Here is a 21,370-nt window from a genome sequence, read left to right on the forward strand (position 1 = left end):
CTTTTGTTTGAAAGTCACACACAATTCACAAAAATAATCTGCTATATAAATGAGCCTATCCTGCTGGTCAGGGGCAATTAATAATATATTTATAATATATATATATATATATATATCTATATATATATATAGATATATCTATATATATATATAGATATATATATATATTCTGGCCACAGAAAAAGTGACTGTCCAGTTAGGAGGTATTAAAAAAAAAGCTGAGATGGCTGCCACCCTGGAGGGCTTCCTGCTCCGTGGTGGGACGAGTGGCAGGGCTAATTTGAGGAGACATGCCAGGGCAACTCTCAGCAGCCTAACAATAGGGAGAAAAATGAACGGGGAGGAATAATCATGCAGATCCTGCAAAAAAGAAATTAAGATAGCTGCTCCTATGGTCTTAATTCATAAAAACCATCAGATACATTTATTTAGTGTATAAAACTAATTGTAGGATTTAGGAAAAGTGGCAGATAAAATGTTTCCTATGAGTACGACACATCCGCAGCTCACCGTTATGTGAATAAACATTTTACAGTTACTCCGATACGCTGCCGGATTAGGCAACTACTTATTAAGACATTCCGTGGTTAATTGTCTCAAAAAGAAGGGGGTTAATAACTTTACAATTGTTTAAAAAAAACTTGTTAATGTTACCAGAAAAGAGGCCTGTAATTATACGGTAAGAAAAAAATTCTCTGAGCAGGCGGTGTGGAATTCATGAAGAAGGAAAGTCCAAAAAAAAAAAAAGACTATTCAAGAGCCACAGTGGGAACCGGTCTCCACAGTGGGCTGGGGTTATTAACAAAAAGGAACAGCCGCAAATATGATACTTAGTATCTTTAATTTGTCCATAGCAAGGGATCAGATGTTTGGCTTTGTCCTCACTTGACAGCTTTAATGGTCACAAAAGCAGACGTACAATGAATGTGGAACAGAACAATGGCGGGAGAAGCCGATCTATACAGTAAGGAGGATCCAGGATACATGACAGGAGGTGCCTCTTTACCCGGCCAAATTAATAATGGGTGTGATCCCAGCTAGAGACAATAGACGGTGAATAATAACTGGAGGGGAAGAAGGGGCTGTATGTGGGAAAAGCCACTTCGGGCCATAGTTAATGTTTCATTTCACTTAAACCTTTCAGTGGCTTCTGTGTGCGGGCTCACGCCTTCCAAATACTTCAATCAACTGTAAATGTGTCTCATTAGGCTCGCTGTGCAATTACCAGCCCTTGGCCCCTATGTGAGACTGCTGACCACGCTGCATATTGTAGATCAAAAGGCGAGGCCAAGTAAAACCAATGAGAGATTTATTAGTATTAGATCAATCATTTAAAATGCTTTAAGATTTTTGGTGGGGTAACTCACCCTACCATCCAAACCGCACTGAAAATACATTTTCATTCTTCATCCCTCTATAGTTTGTGGCACAGACGAGCTGTTACTGTTCCCCCTAAATAGGTAGCTTTGTCTCCCTCAAACCCCCCAGATCCTATAGCCAGCCTCCTCTCATACTCATATTAAAGCAAATGGATAATAAACCATGAGGAACATCACTGTGCTTAACTTCTTGGTTCAGGCCAACTGAGAATCACATGAACCATCGCTCTATGACAGTTGTGTAGCTATCTGTTGGCCCTCCCTGCCTAGATTATGACCTCTTGTTCTTGTATATCTATTTTCTATTCATTGTACATTAAAAGAAATAAAAATAACCTTGACAAGTGAACCTTAACCAAAGTTTATACAAGAACCCTACAGCCGCAAGTATCAAAGTATACTTAATGCTATCTAGTTCATTTTTTTAAGAAAATAATCTCTTTATGAATTGACAGCGCTCTACTACGGGTTTGTTAGAGGCTAAAGTCCCAAATCTGACCACGTTTGAGTACAATTTACATTTTAGAAATGATTCCTGAAAAACTTTGAGTTGGGGAAGTTAGGAATAAGTTTTTTTTGCATTGTGAGCCTGTACGGGCTTTGTCATGAAGGGGTTAATGTTTCTAATATCAACATGACAATGTGGTGCCATTTAATACTTTTTTAAAATATCTGATTTATTTCTAATTCTCTGATACGATATGGTGCTTTTTAATAAAATGAAAATTTTATAAAAATAAAGAAAAAGAAAATAAGAGATATGATCAGAATAAGCGAAAATCTTTCCAAACGGATATGTAAGTGTCGGTGTATGGTGTATGCATCTAGTATATGACATCTGTGGAATCATGGAGAGGAAGGGGATCCTGTCTCATTCACTTCCCCCTTTGGATTATCTTTTATTGCTCACACATACCCGCAAAGTACACTTTCCACTTCAGCACTTGCAAAATCCATGAAAATATAGCTCAGATTACAGCAAAAACCCTGCAATTGCCAATAGAAGGTAAATTCTGAATTTACTGGGTTAGTCACAATATACCGTATTTCCCCATGTATAAGACGTATCTTAATTTTGGGGCCCGAAATTTGAAAAAAAAAATATTACATAAAGTTATTGAACTGGCTGCCTGGGCATGATATGAGTGTGATTGATGTTAGCTACTAGCAATTGTTAGCAATCACACTCCTATCATGCTCAGGCAGCCAGTACATGCACATCACTTTCAGTCTCCCTGTGCCCCCTACACACGCATCCATGCTATCACACACACATAAATTCATTCATTTACTCCCCCACCCTTACCTGAACTGCAGATCTTCTGGTGCCGCTCACAGACTTCTGTGGTAGGCCGTGTCACCTCGATGGATCGAGACGCTGCTGAGCAACACAGAGGTGAGCAGCAGGTCCCCTTTCCGTAAAAAAAACTAAATAAAAACAAAATCTAACACCACTGTATAAGACGCACCCAGTTTTTAGACCGCAATTTTTTTCTCAAAAAGGTGCGTCTTATACATGGGGAAATACGGTATATGACACGTCTAATAGAGAAAAATATAACAAATATTCAAAGAATATGATTGATAAACCAATATAAAAATATATGTTTGTTGTTTTGATCCAAGGTAACATCACTTTTGACTAGCGAGACCTCTTGACACTCATCAGGATAGAAAAAGAATTGTTTAGCACATAATTTATCAAAAAAAAAAATAGACCAGTTTTTGCACCAGTAATTCCATTAAAGAAATATGTGCAGCAACACCAGGGCTAGCAATTGGCCAAAATGTCCCAAAGTCTCCCACTTACTCTTATCTTTGCTTGTGTGGCTGCCTGCTGGACTATAAGCTTTCAAAATGAGAAAGACCCTAGTTGGGTGAAAACACGGCACGGCACCTCATTGTGATGAAATAAATATCCTGCTGGGAACATTATATGATATTGCAGTTTATTTAGAATGATATTCGTATAAATCATCACTAGTTTTTAGCTGTCCAGACCTGCAGATCAACATCATGTATCGATGGCCTTCATATGTTCAGTCAGTGGAGTTAACCCAGTCAAATTTAAGGCCAATCTGACCACCGTTCCAGCACCAGTGTTTTTTGTTTGTTTGTTGTTTTTTAACCCTTAACCCATCCAGATATATATTTGTGCCTTTTACTATACAAACCCCTTGGTGTGTATGGATATCGAGCAAGTGGGCATTTCACAAGTCTATACCCAAAACCGGGTTAACCGTTTTTTGTTTTTCTTAGTAAATCATGCAAGTATATCTATATCAGCGTTTCTCAATCCTTTCTCAATTTAAGCCAGGTCTCCACAATACAAATCTTTAACCCTTAATAGTAAACTTTAGGATAGTAGTGAAGATCCCCTTATTCACTGAGCTGTCCTGGATAATACCGTTTCCATTAACTTTTTGAGGATGACACAGAAACCGCACAAAAATAACGTTCCATACACACAAAGAATACACATGAGAATTTTGTGTACTTTTTGCCAAACTATTTTCTAATAAATAACTTTCTAGCAGCTTCTTAGTATTGTAGTGGCTGTGTGAGTCTCCATCCCACTGGCTCCACATAATGTTCATTTAGAGCTGATCAAATCTTTCTGTTGAATAGATCTGAAAGGACATCTCTTCATATAAAGATCTAGGCAGCTTTTGATGATGTGTTTTAAGAGACAGGCCTGGAATGTGGGAATGTGACTATGGGTGTACAGTCTGCCAAACTAATACTTGGTCTGCTAAGATTGTCTCTATGAAAACCTGTCCTAAAACAACCTATAGGCTCAGAAAGAAAAGTTTAATTAAAATAGCAGCAATACAGACACAAACACAAAGAGATCACAAGCCTTCTTGTGCCAAATATAATGCTATTTGCACTAAAAAAATCAGTACAGGCATTGAACAACAACCCTTAATGTGGACATGAATAGCCAATGAGTCATAATATACATTGAATATTTCAGCCTAGACCGATTGTATCCACCCCTGTAATTACATCAAATGTATATTTTGATGATGAGGAAACAGCATTGATGCATCAGAAAGCTCCAGTGACACATAATGCAAACATTCAGTCTCCTTTAGATATGTCAATAATGGTTACATTTACCATAGTCCATGTTGTATTTAGTGCTGAACCCTTTCTCTGGAGGGTATTTTTATTTTAACAAAGTTGCACCTTTATGGTCTTACGCGTGACTTGTGACCACAGCAATCACATGACTCTAGTCTGTTCTCATTGGTTCCTATGGGATCTAAACCTCACCGTTAGCTGATATACCATATAGCAGGCACCACATCCACTTGTTATTTCCATAGATACTTTCGACACACCGTATATCTTCCTAAAAACTCAAAAGTAGTTAGCGAGAATCTACTCTAGAAAGGAGTCCTTGCCACGATAATATTGTACAGATAAATAGTTAAATCCATCCACGATTTTATAATAATGGTCCATCCGTTCTTTATGTTGGAATCCCATTTTCATACAGGAAATAAGAGGCATCCATAGTGTAACCGGTACAAACGCTCATTCTGCACACACTTTAATAATAATACTTACAGGATTAAAAATCACAACAGCATTTAATATTACAGTTCTGATTCTGCTCACTGCTCCTTGGACCGTGGTCCATTACTTTGCTTTTGCCGGCCGAAGACACAGTACATAGAGTCTTTGCTTCCCCTAAAAGCAGTCCTGTATCTGTGCGTTTCGTAAATCTGCCTTCCGTCATTAGGGTTGTTAATTTTTAGCATAACTAAATCTATAAAACATGTCTTTTCTATCAGTAATATTTTTGTAGATATTTCTACCACTTTTCATGCAGCCATTTTCCTACAACCTCTTCTAAAGTATGTGGCAAAAAAATAACTGCATGTCTCCCCTCCATTTGTAGTTTTGCTTGAGATTTCTTCCACAGGATAGATGCTGCTAATAACTTAAAAACAAAGCTGTCTACAGCTGAAACAGCAACCTCAGACTCACAATCAACAGCCCGACCTCCTTCCAGGCGGTAATACGACTCCCCGGGACATTATACTACAGCCTTGAGCGTAGCATAGTAATAATATTATATATAACAAGTACCTTAACCTCAGGTGCCGAAGTTCTCTCCCCTCCCTCACAAATAAACGTATATCAGTGAGGGGGAGAGTGATGCAGATCCCAACCAGAAGTTAAGATAACTGCACCAGTGTTATACAAATAAGCATAAGTGGGAACTTTCCAGGGCTGGCCCCAGTGGTGACTTACCCCTCCCTGCCGGAGATCAAATGCAGCCAAACCCAGGTCACGTACGCATAGAATACATACAAGTCGCTTTAGTGTATAAAACTATGTAATGCGGGATTTAGGAAAAAGGACAGTTATTTTATGCAATCCATCACTCATTTGCTGCCAACAAATATAATGCAATTAACCCTAACAGTGTGTTCCATAGTTCAGCTAGTGTAACAAGACTCACTATTGAATAAGTTGTATTATACAGAGTATAATTACTTTAAATGTTATTTAGATTTACAATGGATATGTAACCTTATAAGTTGTTGATCTTTTTGAGTGAGTGCTAATGACTGACTATTGTAAAGTTAGTGTGTTCAAAAAAAAAACAAAAAAAAAAAAAAAACAAAACCATAAAATAAATTATACTTAGGAACTTTATTGGACAAAGTCAATAAAACAGTGACAGATATTGCTAAATAATTTTCATGGCATAAAAAAAAAAGTTACATTTGAAACATACATCCAATATATTCGCTTATACTGCTGTATCTAAAGTCATGTAATGGCTGCGTAGCAAAAAGTGGATAAGAGTTTAAGGGTTGTGTTTATTCTGTTTTATTTACAATGCTGCGCAAAAGAAAAACATATCCAACAGCAACCCATACGGGACAGTTCTTGGGATATACATATATGTACAATAATAACACTCACCCTAGAACGCTCCAAACATAACACATTATTTCCAGTAAGTATGGTCATTGTTTCAGCAGGCGAGTATAATAAAAGGTTATTTACACAGCAGTGCCCCTCTCCAAATTCTGCTTGATCTCGGCTGTGTATTTGCCATAAAACCGCTCTGCCTTCTTGTTGAACTTTGCGTTCCTCTCATTAATATAATCAACATCTGCATCGTCATTGTAGGCTCTCCGACGACTGTACTTTTCCCGTTTTTCAATCCTGTAACAAGAAATATTGTATATAAAGCCTAATCTTTAAAAAAAAAAAAAAAGTTACCCAGCCACCGCCCCACAATCAGGCAAAAATACATGCATCCAATAGGGAACCGGATCCATTATTTAAGTTCTATTACTGCTGCTGTTATACATTTTGCATAGAACAGACTCCATGCCTCCCACTACAAGACATGAATAGGAACAATAAGCAGATGTAGTAATTTAACTTCAGACTTACTGTTTTTCAAGATCTGAGACCATTCTGTCAATCCCATCCTGTGTGGGCACATGAGTTCCATGGTACAGGCTGTTTGATGTAGGGTAAAAATCTTCACCACTAGATAAGATGACATGCAATCAGGACCAAAAGTCGATTTCACAAAAGACAAACAGAAAATGTTTTTTTTTTAATATAACTTGGGAATTTAAACTTTCAAAATATTCAATATTGAATCATGGGGCAGAGTGCCATGCAGATTGAAATGATCTACTATAGCCTTGGTTTTTTGCCTCTTATATAGCACATAGTTGCGGGTTTTGTCATTGATGTAGGGTTGCCACGCATAACTAAACAAATTCGGGGAGAATAACCAGCATTACCTTCCCGATACCTGTGTACTTAGGGAAATCCATTTATTTTAAAACCAGTGCCATGATTATGAGAAAAAAAAATACATGAACTGGCATTCCATCCAGAGAAAGTATGTTGAAATGGATTTGTGTAGATGGTGCTCTAATAGTGCAATTGCACTTATAGAGTTATAAATCTATATGATGTTCCACTTAGTCAATGTACAATTAGATCAAGTCTGGGCAAGTATCTACATATAATATTAATGTTATCAAAAATCTGCATAAGCAAGAAATATCAAAATCACTTAATTACAAATCCCTTTTTAACCCAGCGGTCACAACGCACGTCACTATGACCCAACACTATGTACCCAGTGACAACTCACATGTGATACTATCCAATACAATTGTTTAGGCGTGTATCCTTGAGGAACAAGATTGGGCCTTATCTCGTGTGCTCTAGTGTGTGTGGCATTGTGTCACCTCCAGCACAGCTCTTCCCTCAAAGTCTGGCTTACTGTACCTAAGAGCTTTTATTTCTTCAGATTAAGGACCACTAGGATAAGGTCTGTGTCTGGTACCACATAGAGCTCTGTAACAAAGTCTTAACTTAAATCACTTGTCTTGTGACTGCACTTGCATCTTTCTTAGCGCACTGCACAGAACCAGGTACAGACCTTCGGTTTAACTGCATGAACACAGGGTACCCGATAACCACTTACTGTTTTTCTCTCTCCTTCTCGTAATCCTCTAAGTCGGGTTTTATTTGCTTGGTTAACCTCTGGTATTGACGCAGCTGAGCGGCTGCAAAGTCTATGACACAAAAGCAAGGGCTGGTTAGGTACAGAAAATATTAGGTGTCAAACACTGAGAATAAGCTATTTTGTGAAAATTGATAAACATTCATGTCATCCAAGACAAACCCGGTTGTGCTGGCAGAAACTCTGTATTAAACTATAAAGTGAATATATGTAATCATTGGAATTTTAAACACAAATTCCGGTAATAAGAAGTGTAAGGTAAAGACAATATTGGCGAAATGATATGAAAAAGGTGGAAATATTAAGAAAACCCATCTCATATGTTATTCTTAAGGGTTTTATTTATAGGTGAATATTTATTGCACAGTTTGACTGAAAAGCTCCATAAAAACGGACCAGCACCAGTTTCTCAGTTATCTGAGAGAACAAGATACCACATTAAGTGATGTAATTACGTGTTCTGTAAAGCAAATTAAATAAGGCGATATATCAACTAAGATTCCATGTGCTGTAAAATTGTAAGCAAATCAATAAAATAATGTACATGTGTCTTCCACAACAAGAAGGCTCTTATGGTTTGCATATTCACCATGTCATCAACTAAAACATATAAGCACCTCTATGAAAAGCTAACTAATCTTACCTGAAAATCCATTATCAGGGTTCTTCTTCTTCTTTTTCCTCTCCCATCTGTCTGCATCATCAGCACTGATTTCCAGTAACTTTGCTCGTTTATAATCAATTCCTTTTTCTGCACATTCCTGAAAAAAGTATAACCACAACATAAGTGAAGCCTTACTCATATAAAACAGAATGTGGATTTACATATATATTTACAGTATATCTTCTGGGCTTAAGCCAATGAAGATATAGATATACATTATTGCAGGTTTAAGATGACTTGTTCCTAGGGATGGTCCACAGTACATGCTTACTTTGCAAAGCGGAGAAATAACAAATGATACACCATCTAAGACTAAATATTCTGCATGTTCTCACCCGTTTCCTTTCTTCCTCCTTTAGCTCCCACTCTAAGCGAGCTTTTCGTGCCTCCCAGTTACTTGGCAATTTCTGTTTTTTATCTTCCTCCACAACCTCCTCATGATTCAACTTCCTAGCTTCTTTCTGTAAAATGTAACACCAGGAAAAATCCAAAGGGAAGCATTAATGGAAACAAATAGGGTTGACAGTTGACACTGTGAGAAAAGCAAACCTTTTTAAGATCACATCTTAAAAACCAACTAAATGTATTAAGCTAGTTACCAAATAACACGTGTGCTTTTTAATTACAGGTTGCGAGTTCTTACCCTTTTTAAATGAAGTTCCCTGAACTTTCTTAATCTTTCCTCTCTTTTGAGAGCATTTAAATCCTCTTGAGCTGTAGAAGATGATTCTTCCCCCAAGGACACCTAAAAGCAAAAATAATTAGTTTCATGATGCAGGGATTTCACACAAACGTTTTAGACTTTCTGCATAAGATTTAACATAATATTTCACAATACATAGGCTTGTATGGTTAGGGAATGTGTACTTATGGAAATGGCAGTTACCAAACATGGAACTTTTTGTATTATAATGAACCATGTTGGTGTCCAACTATATTGCGTCCCCAACCACCACGATAAATAAAAATGAGGCAATGTGTGTGGAAATCTAAGTGGCAGCATCTAAAAGCACATAAGCCTATCACACCAACATACAATGATAATAATAAAAAGTCTCTAGATATGCATTTCCACTTCGAAATAAATAGGCCTGAACTGCCAAACGAAGAGGTTGGGAAATTGAGGATGTCAGTCATCAAAATGTCACCCTATGATAGAGCGTACATGGGCCAAACACACTAAACAGGTACATATAGGGTGATTTCAATAGAAAACACACGAGCACCGACATTTTAAGCCGAGCCCTGCCGAGGAAACATTCACCCTGAAGTAGGTGTTCAATAAGCACTTTAACGCTGTTCTCGTGAAAACAATACTTCGACAAAACGCGCGTAAAGATAAATTGGGCATATTGTCGAACCGTGGGGCCACTCACCACCCTCATGGCGACAGTATACTTTACAATATGAGTATATTACCGTGTCGACGTTCTCTTCAGCGTCTCTAAACTCAGCCATCTTTCTCTACTAAACTTCCGGTCTTCCTTCGCCAGACCTACATCCGGCGATTGCGCTGCGTCTGACGTAACACGTACGCACTCTCCGACTACAACGCGCATGGAAACTCTTTTCCAGGCTGTGGGCGTGTCGTGATGGTTTCCTGGCAACGCATGACGCCAAGATGTCTGCTGCGGTGAGTGAACAAAATACTTGCAAAGTGTATTTCGACAGCTGTGCAGCTGCTGAAAAAACATGCGATCATACAGTTTACATGTTCAATTTCATGTCAGGTCATCCTTTAATGTGTCAAGTTGCCATATTTTTGTTGTAGGGGTGTGCTAAAAGCTGTCTCTTGGGGGTGGGGGGACACACTATAAAGGTTTTAATGTGGCTTTCTGACATGTTAACAGCTTTTTAGACTGCTTTACAGAATGCTCACTGCCTTCAGCAGGGACTGGTGGTCTTTACGAAGGGGGTTAACCAGATATGCTGATAGAGCTCTACAGCAAAACTTTGGGACACTTTCCATTAGGAAACTTTCTATATGTTGCCCATTCTGGGATGATCTAGTCTTGCAGCCCTGTCTTTGAATAAAAAAGTAGCTCAGTTTTAAGACTGCAGAACATTACTTATGTCTACCAGACATGCTGAGCTTCTAACAAAGGAGAATATTAGGGTCCAAAAAAGGGACTGCCCGCTTAAAGAGGGAGACTTGGGAGGTGTGCTTGCATCTGAGATGGTTGGTTCACTTGGAAGAGGATGATTGCCTTGGAATTTGAGTCCAGAAGTTGCTAAGCATCATTCATCCTCAGTTGACCCAGTCTGTTACTGATCGTAATTCACTATTACGGATAAAAAGTCTTTTTTTAAAAAAAGGTAAACCTTTTTACACGCGTATTAAAGAATTAATGATTGGGTTATGTGAACGTCCGACCTAGATCATCCAAGATCAACTGCGGAAATGCGGCTACAGGAGAGATTCTGACGTATCTGAGCTGTACCTTGGTAGAAAGTAAGTATATCTTCTTTCAGAAAGCGTGGGCAGTTTAAAAGTTATATTGTGTTTTCACTGAAGCATGTAGAATCCACACAACGAGCTGACCTTTCGTCATTCCTGTGTCCGCAGGATTAACCAGGTAGCTCCTCAACACATTAACCAGAAGTGTGTTGCCACCCAATAGTATTTTTTATTATTATTTTGTGATTTTTGTCCCCAAATACCCTGTTCCACGAATATATTTTTAATGTTAAAAAATATATGTTGTACTTTCAAATGTACGACTTCTCTCTTTATGTATTAATTGTTGGATATATATGTTTTGTAGCTGTACAAATATATGGATGCTTTGTACACATGATTGAGTCGTTAATAAAAATTATAATTAAAAAGAAAAACTCTGTTTTACATATTTTTATATCTTAGGTTACATCGTTTTCAAATTTTATGTAAAAAAATAAGAAAAATCCAAACCAGATGTTCATTAAGTTAATAAGTTATAATGTCTGTTTCCCAAAATAGGGGTCTCAAAGAAGTTGCTGATCTTTCACGATTTCGAATGTTAAGGTATTTGTGGCTAAATCACAACAAGGTAATAAAACATCAGACTGGAAAATATTTGGGAAAAAAGACATTAGCAGGTGAATGCAATGAGTATTACATGTTTTGAGTCCGTTAGGTGGCCGAGTTTGACATTAAGGGGTCACTCCGGTCCTATTTCATGTTAAATGCGTATCGACATTTCTGTCTCTTTTAATTCTTCCACCAGGTAATGTTAAGTGAAATCTCTTGTACATATCATGATTAGTGCATACAAGTCTTTATTAATAGATTATGGGCTCTTCATAAAGAGTAGATCTGGCCCAACAATTTAAAAGCGCCATAACAACAAATGAGATAATATACTGAATTGGTTACATAAATGTACTGCCCAAACTACTCTTACTGTTTCAATGTTTCTAATATTAAATGTGATGGTTACTTAGATCTCAGTGGCTTACCATTATTTCTTTGCATTTTAGATTAAAAAAATAACTTGTCTAACCAATAACTACAGGCTGTCAGAGTTGTATCTCAACAACAATGAACTCAGAGATATCACAGGTACTGCTTATGTATTGATTTATATCATAGTATCATCATGTTCCACAGCAATGTAGATAGTTAAAATGTATCACATAACAATTTGAAGTTAGTAACATAACATAGTCATTCAGGTTGAAAAAAGACCTAAGTCCATCCCTTCTACCTATCCTTTCTTCTTTCGATCCAAAAGAAGGCAAAAAACCCTAAATTAAGTTATTTTTCAAATTTTGGCACTTAGGGGAAAAAATCCTTATTGACTCCAAAAGGCAATCCAATTTCTCCTTGGATCAAGAAGCTCTAAAATATTGTTTATTTAATCATTTATCACCCTGTACATTTTTGTTTTCTAAAAAAATATGCTGGCTGTTTTTGAAGGGATCCATTGTATTTGTGTATGAAATGTTCTCTCTTCAAGTTAGAGGATGACCTCTTGTTCTATGTACATTTCGGTAAAGAGCATGTCACTGGAGAAATATTTATATTGGCCCCACACATATTTATATAATGTTATAATACCCTCCCCAAGATGACGTTTTTCTAGCGTATGTAAGTGCAACTGCTTTAGTCTCTCTTCGTAACATGCTCCAATCTTTTAATAGCTAGTGCCCAGAACTGCACCACATATTCAGATTGAGGTTTTACCATTGACCTGTAAAGAGACATGATGATATCCTAATCCCGTGAAGCAATGCCCTGTTTTATACATGCCAATATCATATTGGCCTTTGCAGCTGCTGACTGGCATTGTGCACTGGCGTTGTTAAGTCTGTTGCCTACAATTAGTCCTAAAAAATGGAGATACCATTTAAAGTATACGTTGCATTGTTACCATTTTTCCCCATAAGGCATAACTTTACATTTGTCTATATTGAACATTATTTGTGACTAGTCTGCCCCTTCCTCCACTCTGTCCAAATCCTACACAGAAGAAACATCAAGGTTATACTATATCACCCTACCAAATTTAGTGTCATGAAAATAATGAGACATGGTTCTCAATTAAAAGTCACGGATCATTAATAAACTCATTAAAAAGAAGAGGACACAGGACAGACTCCACTTAATACCTTGGTTGAAGAAAATGGGGAATCCATGCCAAGAAGTGATCAAGAAAGAGATTAGCAGGAGCAGGGGGACATTATGTAGCAGCATTGCTACAATCTGTAAGAACGTGAAGGCAGGGGCGTTCCTAGTGTGGGACCCCCCCAAGAATATTAATTTCACAAATTTGTAAACTGTATTTGAACTGGAAAAAAAAAACTAATTAAAAACTTTTAAATATCATATTTGCTCGATTATCAGACGAGGTTTTAAAGATCCAGGTTTCTTTAAGATAAGCCCACCTGGAACTGTTTCATTGGGTATTTTCTAAATGTAGAGCAATTTTTCAGTAGAAGTCTGTAATTTAGATTTCTTACGCTAACGTGTTTTACTTAATTTCAGGTTATTTGAAGCATTTAACCTCATTACGCATACTGCTGTTAAATGATAATTATCTTACAAAGCTGCAAGTAACTGTGATGGAACTGAAGGGGATGACTAGTCTCCATACCCTAAGTAAGGCGTGCGATCAACATTAACCAGATCTAGGCTTTCTAATACTGTAGTGCTCCATGCTTAATAACACGGATAAGAATGCTGGGAAACTGGCAAACAGTACGCTTAGTAAACCTACGACACCGTTCATTCGCTTAGTAAACCTACGACACCGGTCATTCGCTTAGTAAACCTACGGCACCGTTCATTCGCTTAGTAAACCTACGGCACCGTTCATTCGCTTGGGGTCACTTTCTAGCTGTGTAACGTAATTCCAAAATGTTTTTCTAATTAGCCAATTAGCCTTTTAAACGTAAGCTTGGATTTACTAAAACAACACGCAACTGGAACACAGGGATGGTGGCAGAGCTGAACTGGGAATTAAAACCAGCCGTGGAAATAATTGAATACCAGACCCATAATTCACTGAGCCATTTTTGAGCACACTGCACATGGTGGGTTCTGGTCCCAATATTTTTTGTTCAGAATAGGGACAAACCATGCATTTTAAAAGTAGATTTGAAACACACATTAATCATAAATAAGATACATATCAAATAATATCACTGTGGCCCATGACATCATGTAATGGGCTGCGACCAACTGAGAGAGTGCTGGCGTAGTTTCGAATAATGTGAAAAAAAATATTTTAATTATGAAATTAACAATTTTCAAATGTATTGTCAAAAATTACTGAAAACAAAGTTATTTAAAACAGATAAATTTTTTTCACAGTAGGTAATAAACAGTGCAAATAAACTTGCAGCAAAAAACGTTAGGGCCGAGGCTGACGGAGACGTGGGTGAGCTGCATGGATTCTCAGAGAGAGTGAATGTGTGTGTATGTATATATAAATATATATATATATATACACAGTATGTGTAAGTGTATGGTGTTGGGGGGCTGTGTGTATGTACCTGTAAGTGTATGCTGTTAGAGTGAGTGTGTGTATGTATGTGTATGGTGTTGGGGGGCTGTGTGTGTATGTATGTGTAAGTGATGTAAGAGCTGCCCCTACAATTATACATTTATATCACGAAAATACACTTCTATGGAAACCTGCTTTTTTTGTTTGTAGATTTATTCCACAACCCTTTGGCTCAAGTTTCAGATTATCGTCTTTATGTCATACATCATCTTCCTTCAGTACAACTTCTTGATCGTGAAAGTAAGTGACTCAATACATCTGTGACAACACTAACTTAGCTCATAAAAACAAATAAATTCAAATATTTGGTGAATTTAGTTTGCGGCACAAGAAAACACATGTTTTTTTTAAGCCAAAACAGGTTTCCTGCTCAATTAAGTGACAAAGTCCAGTTGTAAATTAGGGTGGATTTGTAAAATTAGGAAATCGGAATTCCTGCATGCTGGTTAGTGTTGTTTAAAGTTTTGTGGCGTGACATTTACATCTGTCTCTCCGATTCGGTAATGTTAAGGGGCCTTAACCACGTCATGGAGGGACGGTCACTGTGGTCTATGTGGGGTTACTGTTGAAAGTGTTGAATTTGGGTTATAATCCCTTTTGATTGTACAAACGACAAGGCCGAGGACGAAAGAAGGTTTAAGGTTTTACAGCAAGATTAAAAGGGGCTGTCGAGAGGCGTTGGATGTTCCTCTCTGCAGTTATGTGGAAAGACACTGTTTCTAAGTGATTTTATGGAATCCAATGAATACATTCGTTTTTTTAGAAGAAGTGTACCTGCGTGCAGAGCTTCCCATCCCGGTTATACAGTGATGAGCATACCTGGGGACTTTCTAAGTGAGCTGACCCTGAGGCTTTTGAAATGTTAACCCTTTAATAGCCCGTTGTGAAGATTCTATGTAATGAGTCGCAAAATGCGTTAACCAAATGGCTCCAATACCGGTCCTCATGGAAACTTTTAACTTGTCATTATTTATTATTATTATTATTATCTTTTATTTATATAGCGCCAACAGTTTACGCAGCTCTTAATACAATACATAAATTCAAGGGATATGACAAGACAAGAATTGACAGACTAAGACAAACCGATACAAGCTTAAAATTAAGCATACGGCTGTCACGTGCACTCAAGCAGGGATATCAACTATGACATATTGGTAGCGAAAGCACCAAATGGGAGTGTTATATACTTTCACAGCAGTGTAGAATGGGAAGAGTCCGTTCTGTCACACTGTGTGACCTTGAGAATCTGCCCTTTTACCCTGAGACCCTTAGATTGAGGCAAAGACCCTGAGACTCTGTTCAAACCCCGATAGTCCCCAGTTATGGTCCTTTTTCTCAACGCGCAGGGCTGTGTGCCACAGGGCATAAAGCAGCCTTGTGCTTGTCGACCATTTTGCCCTGTGAATGAGCCTCGGTAAAGTTGTGAATGTTACGTGGACATGTTGTGTTATTACAAGAAACCAGAACTGTTTGACATCACTCTGCATGAGTGTTTTAAGCCAACATATACCGGAAAGAGGTCTGTCTATCTGCGGGTTACCGGAGCTGCCATGTTTAAGCTGTGTTTTAGTTACAAAGAACCAGGCCCGATCCAAGCCATTGTCGGCTGTGCCGTGTGATGACACGTAACATACAAAATGGATTATTCTAGATATGGCTGACTAAGCAGTCTTTATCTGTCTCAATATTTTTAGTAAAAAGCAAAAAATACCCGATAAAAACAGGTAAACTCCCCGGCGTATAAAGGAACAGAAACCGTCAGCTTTAAAAATCTACCACCGAAACCACCTTTTAGGATATGATTGTGCGCTTTTCACAGATCTTATATCGGCGTGACTGCCAGGATTTTTTTTGTCGGAAAACCGTTTCTCCACTTTTTATAAAAAAAAATCTTTCTGACACTGTTCCAATGTAAGTCGTTATAAAACACCGTTTAAAATGACGTTTCAGACATCAAATCACTTTGTGACCATCTCCATAAACTTTCAATTTAGGACATTATTTAGGAAGAGGTTTGAAAGCTCCACAGTGCAGACGGATTCCCTCCAAAAATGTAATTGTCAAAACAGACTTTTATGAAAGCTGGAAACATCAGAAAACCCACAAAAATAAACGACGCTAGCCAACGCTTTCCTTAAAGGCAAACTGTACTGTACTTTGGAAACGTTAGACTCTCGTTAAAACAGTTTGTCCTTTAAATGTACGGAGGTCCGTGTAGTTTGCCACTGGGACACGAGCCACTAATCGGTTATACAAATTGTGTGGGGAGAGTGGAAAGAGACATTTTTACTGTTAGAAGGAAAGTCTCAGAGGAAGAAACCGGTTGTGGTATTATGTTGTGATACAAAGCAGTGTGGTGTTCAGGAACTATCCGTATGTATATTGTGTTTCATGGGATGTGAGCTTGAGGTCACCAACCCGAAGTTTCCACTTCTTGGAAGTATAAGGATAGGGTAGGTGTCAGTGCTTAACAGATACCCAGGTTATGTTATTGCACAGGGTTGTTTATGTTTTAATGGACCAAATTGTTTCATGACACATCTTTTAGTTGCTTATTTTACCTGTGGTAGTAGGTAAATGGAACAGCCTCCCATCAGAGCTGGTAGCAGCTAAAACAGTAAGGGAATTGAAGCATGGGATAAGCATAAAGCTATCCTGAATCTAAGACCTTATTATTATACTTTTTTTGACTGTTCTTTTTTGCTTTGCCCTCATCAGCGTACAGGGAAACATGACTAGTGATTCGCATTGTCTTTGTAGACCCAAGGGATCTCTCTTGTCCTCTATTCTCAATGTGTGATCTATCAAATTCTAAGATCTCAATGACATCTTCCTACAGTAAGAATGAAGTGCAACATTTGAATGAAATGCATCGCAAAAAGTAATAACACAAACTACGGGATGACTCAACCACGATGAAAACCAAAAGAAAAAGGAAATTCAATCTACGAATAGTATAATTTGCGGAAACTTGGCACTTTCTCTAAGGCATTGTGGTCACTTAGAAGTTCTTTTTGTTGTTAACGGCAGAATGGCAACCTTAAGCAGATGCAGATTAAATCCATCGCTAAAAGAAATGAATCACGCGTAGGTACAGAACTAGAAATAAACTTGAGGAATAAAGACAATGCTGCAAAAAAAGCTGTTTATAAAGCATAATTATCTCTATTTCACCTGCTGCTGTTCCCACCAGGGTTCTCCCCACCAAAGTCCAGGTCTTAGCCCAGGGGTGTCCAACCTGCGGCCCTCCAGCTGCTGCAGGACTACAGCTCCCACCCTCCTCAGCCAGCTCCTTAGCATTATGGGAGATGTAGTCCTGCAGCAGCTGGATGGCCGCAGGTTGGACGCCCCTGACTTAGCCCCTTCCTGACTAAGGAACGGCCTGACATACCCTGTAATACAGGCCTTGCATCCATTTAACCTGACCTAAAACCCACCACACCGGCAGAGGTAATCCCTAACACACCTCCATACGCACACACAAACACACACTAACCATCACATAATATATAGACACGCAGTTTTACTCCTCAGGGCAACCTGTGTGACCACAGTCTCCATAGACCAGCCCTGAAGGAGGGGAACTATTTTATATTGCTTCGTTACCGACTTTCAAATAAAGGAGATACTTTAAATGTACATTTTCCTAACGCTTTCTTTTTATTTATGAATTCTTTTTATTTTACGTAGAGGTGACTTACAAGGAAGGCGAAGCTGCTTTTAAAGTTTATAACCCTGAGAGGACAGCTGTGATCCAGTCGTTAGGTTTTGGAAGAAGAGCGGACTTAGTGCTTACACCTAAAAGACCGCTTGTAGCAAACTCCATAGAAAGCAGCGCAACACTGACCTCAGGTACGTTTACCTCGTTAAAAAATTAACTGTTTTAAAAATAAGTAAAATGGTGTCAAGCCTACTTTTATGTCAAAGTAATATTTATAGCATTCCGTACAGCAGTTTCAAACTTATTGAAATAGAGGATTTGCATATATATGTCCGCTGTTACTTCTGATAATATAAAGCGGATGATATGGCCGTCCCCTTCCTTATTGGCTGCCACTGCTTTTTTAAATCTCTGCAACATGTTTAATAATGGAAAATAGGAGATGATTTATCTGAGTGCCCACGGTAAGCAAAAGAAGGTATTTTAAATTAGAAATATACAAATTGTCACATGCTTACCCAGAGTGACGTTTCACTCATTCAACGTTACTTTGCATGGTTCAGAAGAGAAATGCAAGAGAATGTCTACTACGGAAATTATTAAGAAAATAATAACATACATTCTAAACGGAAACAAACCGAGCACTAAAATGTGCACTAAATGACTCTAAAATAAATTTAAAGGAGCGGTATTATCATTTCTTAATGATAAATAAACAAAGCTCCCCTGGCCTCCTTGTGCAATATAGAATATGAGACACTTGATAGAGCTGCCTGATCCTTTCTGTCTAGTAGAGTAACTTGTGATGGGCACCGATGAGTTGTATTTGGGTTCAATCCCAACTATTTAGAGCACTGCAAACATGCAAGACAAACCTTATAATATAAGACAATTTAGGCCATGGCCTAGGGTAAGTGCCGAGCGGTTTGATTGAAGTCAGGAGGCAGCCAACCATAGACTAAAGGAGCTGCATTACTAAGCTAAAGGCTACTTGGTTCGCCAATATGGCATCAGTCACGCTAACATGGCATGCTTGGCTGATTCCTAAAAAACAATATGATGTGTCTGCTCAGATCTCACAATGAAAATGGGCTTTAATGCTATTTACAGTACAACTTATTCCCTGATATTTATACCATTAAAAGCCATAGTCAGTGTGAAAAAAATACTGATTGTTTTCTGTTATACTGCAGGATATCACAATGTTGGGAATGAGCATCATAGGTAAGTAACATTTGTAATCTTATTTATTTTGCCATTATATTACAAACCCTCACCTTTTATAAAACTAAATATGATTTAACTATTAGTTTAGATTTATAAAATGTATTTCAATAGGCATTCTTAATAATATTGTTTAATATGTCCATGGAAATGTTGACAAGTGCTGGATATCCTATTAAAAAGGGATGGATACAATTATTTGCAATATTTAAATAGGAAATTCCTACTTACATTATATTATTTACATTGTATTTGTTACTGTGAATCACAGTCAGAGATGGAAATGTCTGTCAGAACCAGGTTAGACTCACAAGCCAGGTAGAAATTCTAGCCTGCCAACTGAGACTCAAAAAACACTGAAAGCATTATTATAAGACACAATAATATAAAGTAATCAGATTTCTACTTTTGAGTAGACTAACTGGGTGAATTGGCATTCACAAAGGCTTTGCTTGGTGAAGAGTACCAAGAGTGGGTGAGTGGAAGTTGGATCTGACTCCTTCTCCAGCCTTCTCTCGGTTCCTTGGAACTCGTAGGTTTGTCTCAGCTTGTGCAGGACCACCTGCCTGCTCATTCACCTCTACAATAAACTAACCCTAATCGTTCAACCTATAAAAATATGTTAAGCTCTTAGATTATCCTCATGAATATCCAAAACAACATTTTTTGAGCCAACAAGTAAGAAATATCATGGCATGTATGTAATTATCTTGTGAATGGACCTCAAAAACACCTACAGCACGTGATGAAAACAAGTAGTGGGCGTCTCAAATAAATATAAAGTATAGGTGCTCCCTCCCCTGGACTTTGCTGCCCCATGTTTATCCCAAAATATATACCTAGAGATCCACCAAAAATACTTTGCCTCTCAACTTCTTTCCAGCCTTTAATATCTAATTAATTCAGTCAAATACTCCCAACATACATTTGCTTTGTAACTTGTAAGTAACCCCTTATTACTATTTCCTGTTAAATTTCATAAAATGTTGGAATGAAATAGGTTTAGAAATACCTGTTCAGTAGAAGTAAAGTCAATAAATATAGTTCCATGTGTTCATATGGTCTCTATGAAATAAATTGTTGGGTTGCATGGCTTTTCATGTATGGACATGAACACAGCTTCCTTGGTTTTCATTTTTAGGAAAAACATGGGAGTTCCGGAAAAGGTCATTATATCAAGAGCAAACCAGAGATCCGTTATGCAGTTTTCATACCTGGATTGGAATAAGGTTCCACCTTCAAGGCAGAAGCTCTTTGAAGACCATCCAGTTCAACCACATGAGACAATCCTTGTAGAGTTACGATAATGCCAAGGTCTTAATTAAGCAATAAATGTAATAAAGTCAGAAAGCTGTTGTGGATGTTTCTTTTTAGTTTGCTTTGCCTTAGTTTCTTTTTCGTTTGTTTTTGATGGGAACAGAAAGGTTGTATGGGACTGCAGGAACATGGACACCTAATATGAGCCTGATGAGAATTAACCTCAGGGGAAACCATCAAGTGTAACCAGCGCTTGGTTTAGCCACGTTAATATTAGATATGTCTTTTAGGACAGACTGTAGCCTTCCAGCTGATCGTGACAGAAGAATAGAATATCTCTGTGTAAATACTGCCCTGCTATTTACAATACTTAAGTTATTTAATTTATAGAATGCAAATACATTCCAGCGTTAAGAAAAACGATTTACCATTTAAACCAGTAGCATGTGATAAATACATTTCATTTGAAATCTGGAAACACTTGTGTTATATTTTTATTGATGGTGTATCTCCTGCACTCTAATTGTACAGACTGCTGGAGTGTTGTGTGTTGCTTAATGCAGGTCTTTGGCGGCCCCATATGGACAACGCTGTGCACTACTGTGTGATATTTATTTCTTTAATATTGCTCATTTAAATTAGCCACAGACGCATGGTTCTGTGTATTAGTAT

General features: G+C 37.9%; 2 protein-coding genes across 2 annotated transcripts; one reads left to right on the forward strand and one right to left on the reverse strand.

Moving 5' to 3' along the window:
* Positions 1 to 6,031: 6,031 nt before the first annotated feature.
* SYF2 (SYF2 pre-mRNA splicing factor) lies at positions 6,032 to 10,078 on the reverse strand. Its single transcript, XM_053465989.1, has 7 exons — positions 9,986 to 10,078; positions 9,210 to 9,311; positions 8,902 to 9,027; positions 8,546 to 8,663; positions 7,864 to 7,954; positions 6,807 to 6,905; positions 6,032 to 6,572 (listed from the first exon to the last, which is right to left on the reverse strand). The coding sequence occupies exons 1-7, from the start codon at positions 10,022 to 10,024 to the stop codon at positions 6,407 to 6,409; spliced, it is 741 nt and encodes a 246-aa protein (XP_053321964.1). The 5' UTR covers positions 10,025 to 10,078; the 3' UTR covers positions 6,032 to 6,406.
* A 75-nt stretch (positions 10,079 to 10,153) lies between these two features.
* LRRC72 (leucine rich repeat containing 72) lies at positions 10,154 to 20,791 on the forward strand. Its single transcript, XM_053467422.1, has 9 exons — positions 10,154 to 10,199; positions 10,945 to 11,018; positions 11,526 to 11,595; positions 12,026 to 12,107; positions 13,533 to 13,646; positions 14,704 to 14,793; positions 18,247 to 18,408; positions 19,411 to 19,441; positions 20,583 to 20,791. Exons 1-9 carry the CDS (start codon positions 10,188 to 10,190, stop codon positions 20,746 to 20,748), a joined length of 801 nt encoding a protein of 266 aa, XP_053323397.1. The 5' UTR covers positions 10,154 to 10,187; the 3' UTR covers positions 20,749 to 20,791.
* The last annotated feature ends 579 nt before the right edge of the window (positions 20,792 to 21,370 follow it).

Source organism: Spea bombifrons, chromosome 5, assembly GCF_027358695.1.
Source record: "Spea bombifrons isolate aSpeBom1 chromosome 5, aSpeBom1.2.pri, whole genome shotgun sequence".
Classification (NCBI taxonomy): domain Eukaryota; kingdom Metazoa; phylum Chordata; class Amphibia; order Anura; family Pelobatidae; genus Spea; species Spea bombifrons.

Excerpts from the sequence above, each read along its gene's own strand:
- SYF2 (XM_053465989.1), bottom strand. The coding sequence starts at position 10,024 with ATGGCTGAGTTTAGAGACGCTGAAGAGAACGTCGACACG. Across the intron at positions 9,312-9,985 it reads CTGAAGAGAACGTCGACACG|GTGTCCTTGGGGGAAGAATC; the intron begins GTAATATACTCA and ends TTTTGCTTTTAG. Across the intron at positions 6,906-7,863 it reads GAGAAGGAGAGAGAAAAACA|TGGTGAAGATTTTTACCCTA; the intron begins GTAAGTGGTTAT and ends CATCTTATCTAG.
- LRRC72 (XM_053467422.1), top strand. Across the intron at positions 11,019-11,525 it reads GAGCTGTACCTTGGTAGAAA|GGGTCTCAAAGAAGTTGCTG; the intron begins GTAAGTATATCT and ends TTCCCAAAATAG. Across the intron at positions 19,442-20,582 it reads GTTGGGAATGAGCATCATAG|GAAAAACATGGGAGTTCCGG; the intron begins GTAAGTAACATT and ends TTTCATTTTTAG.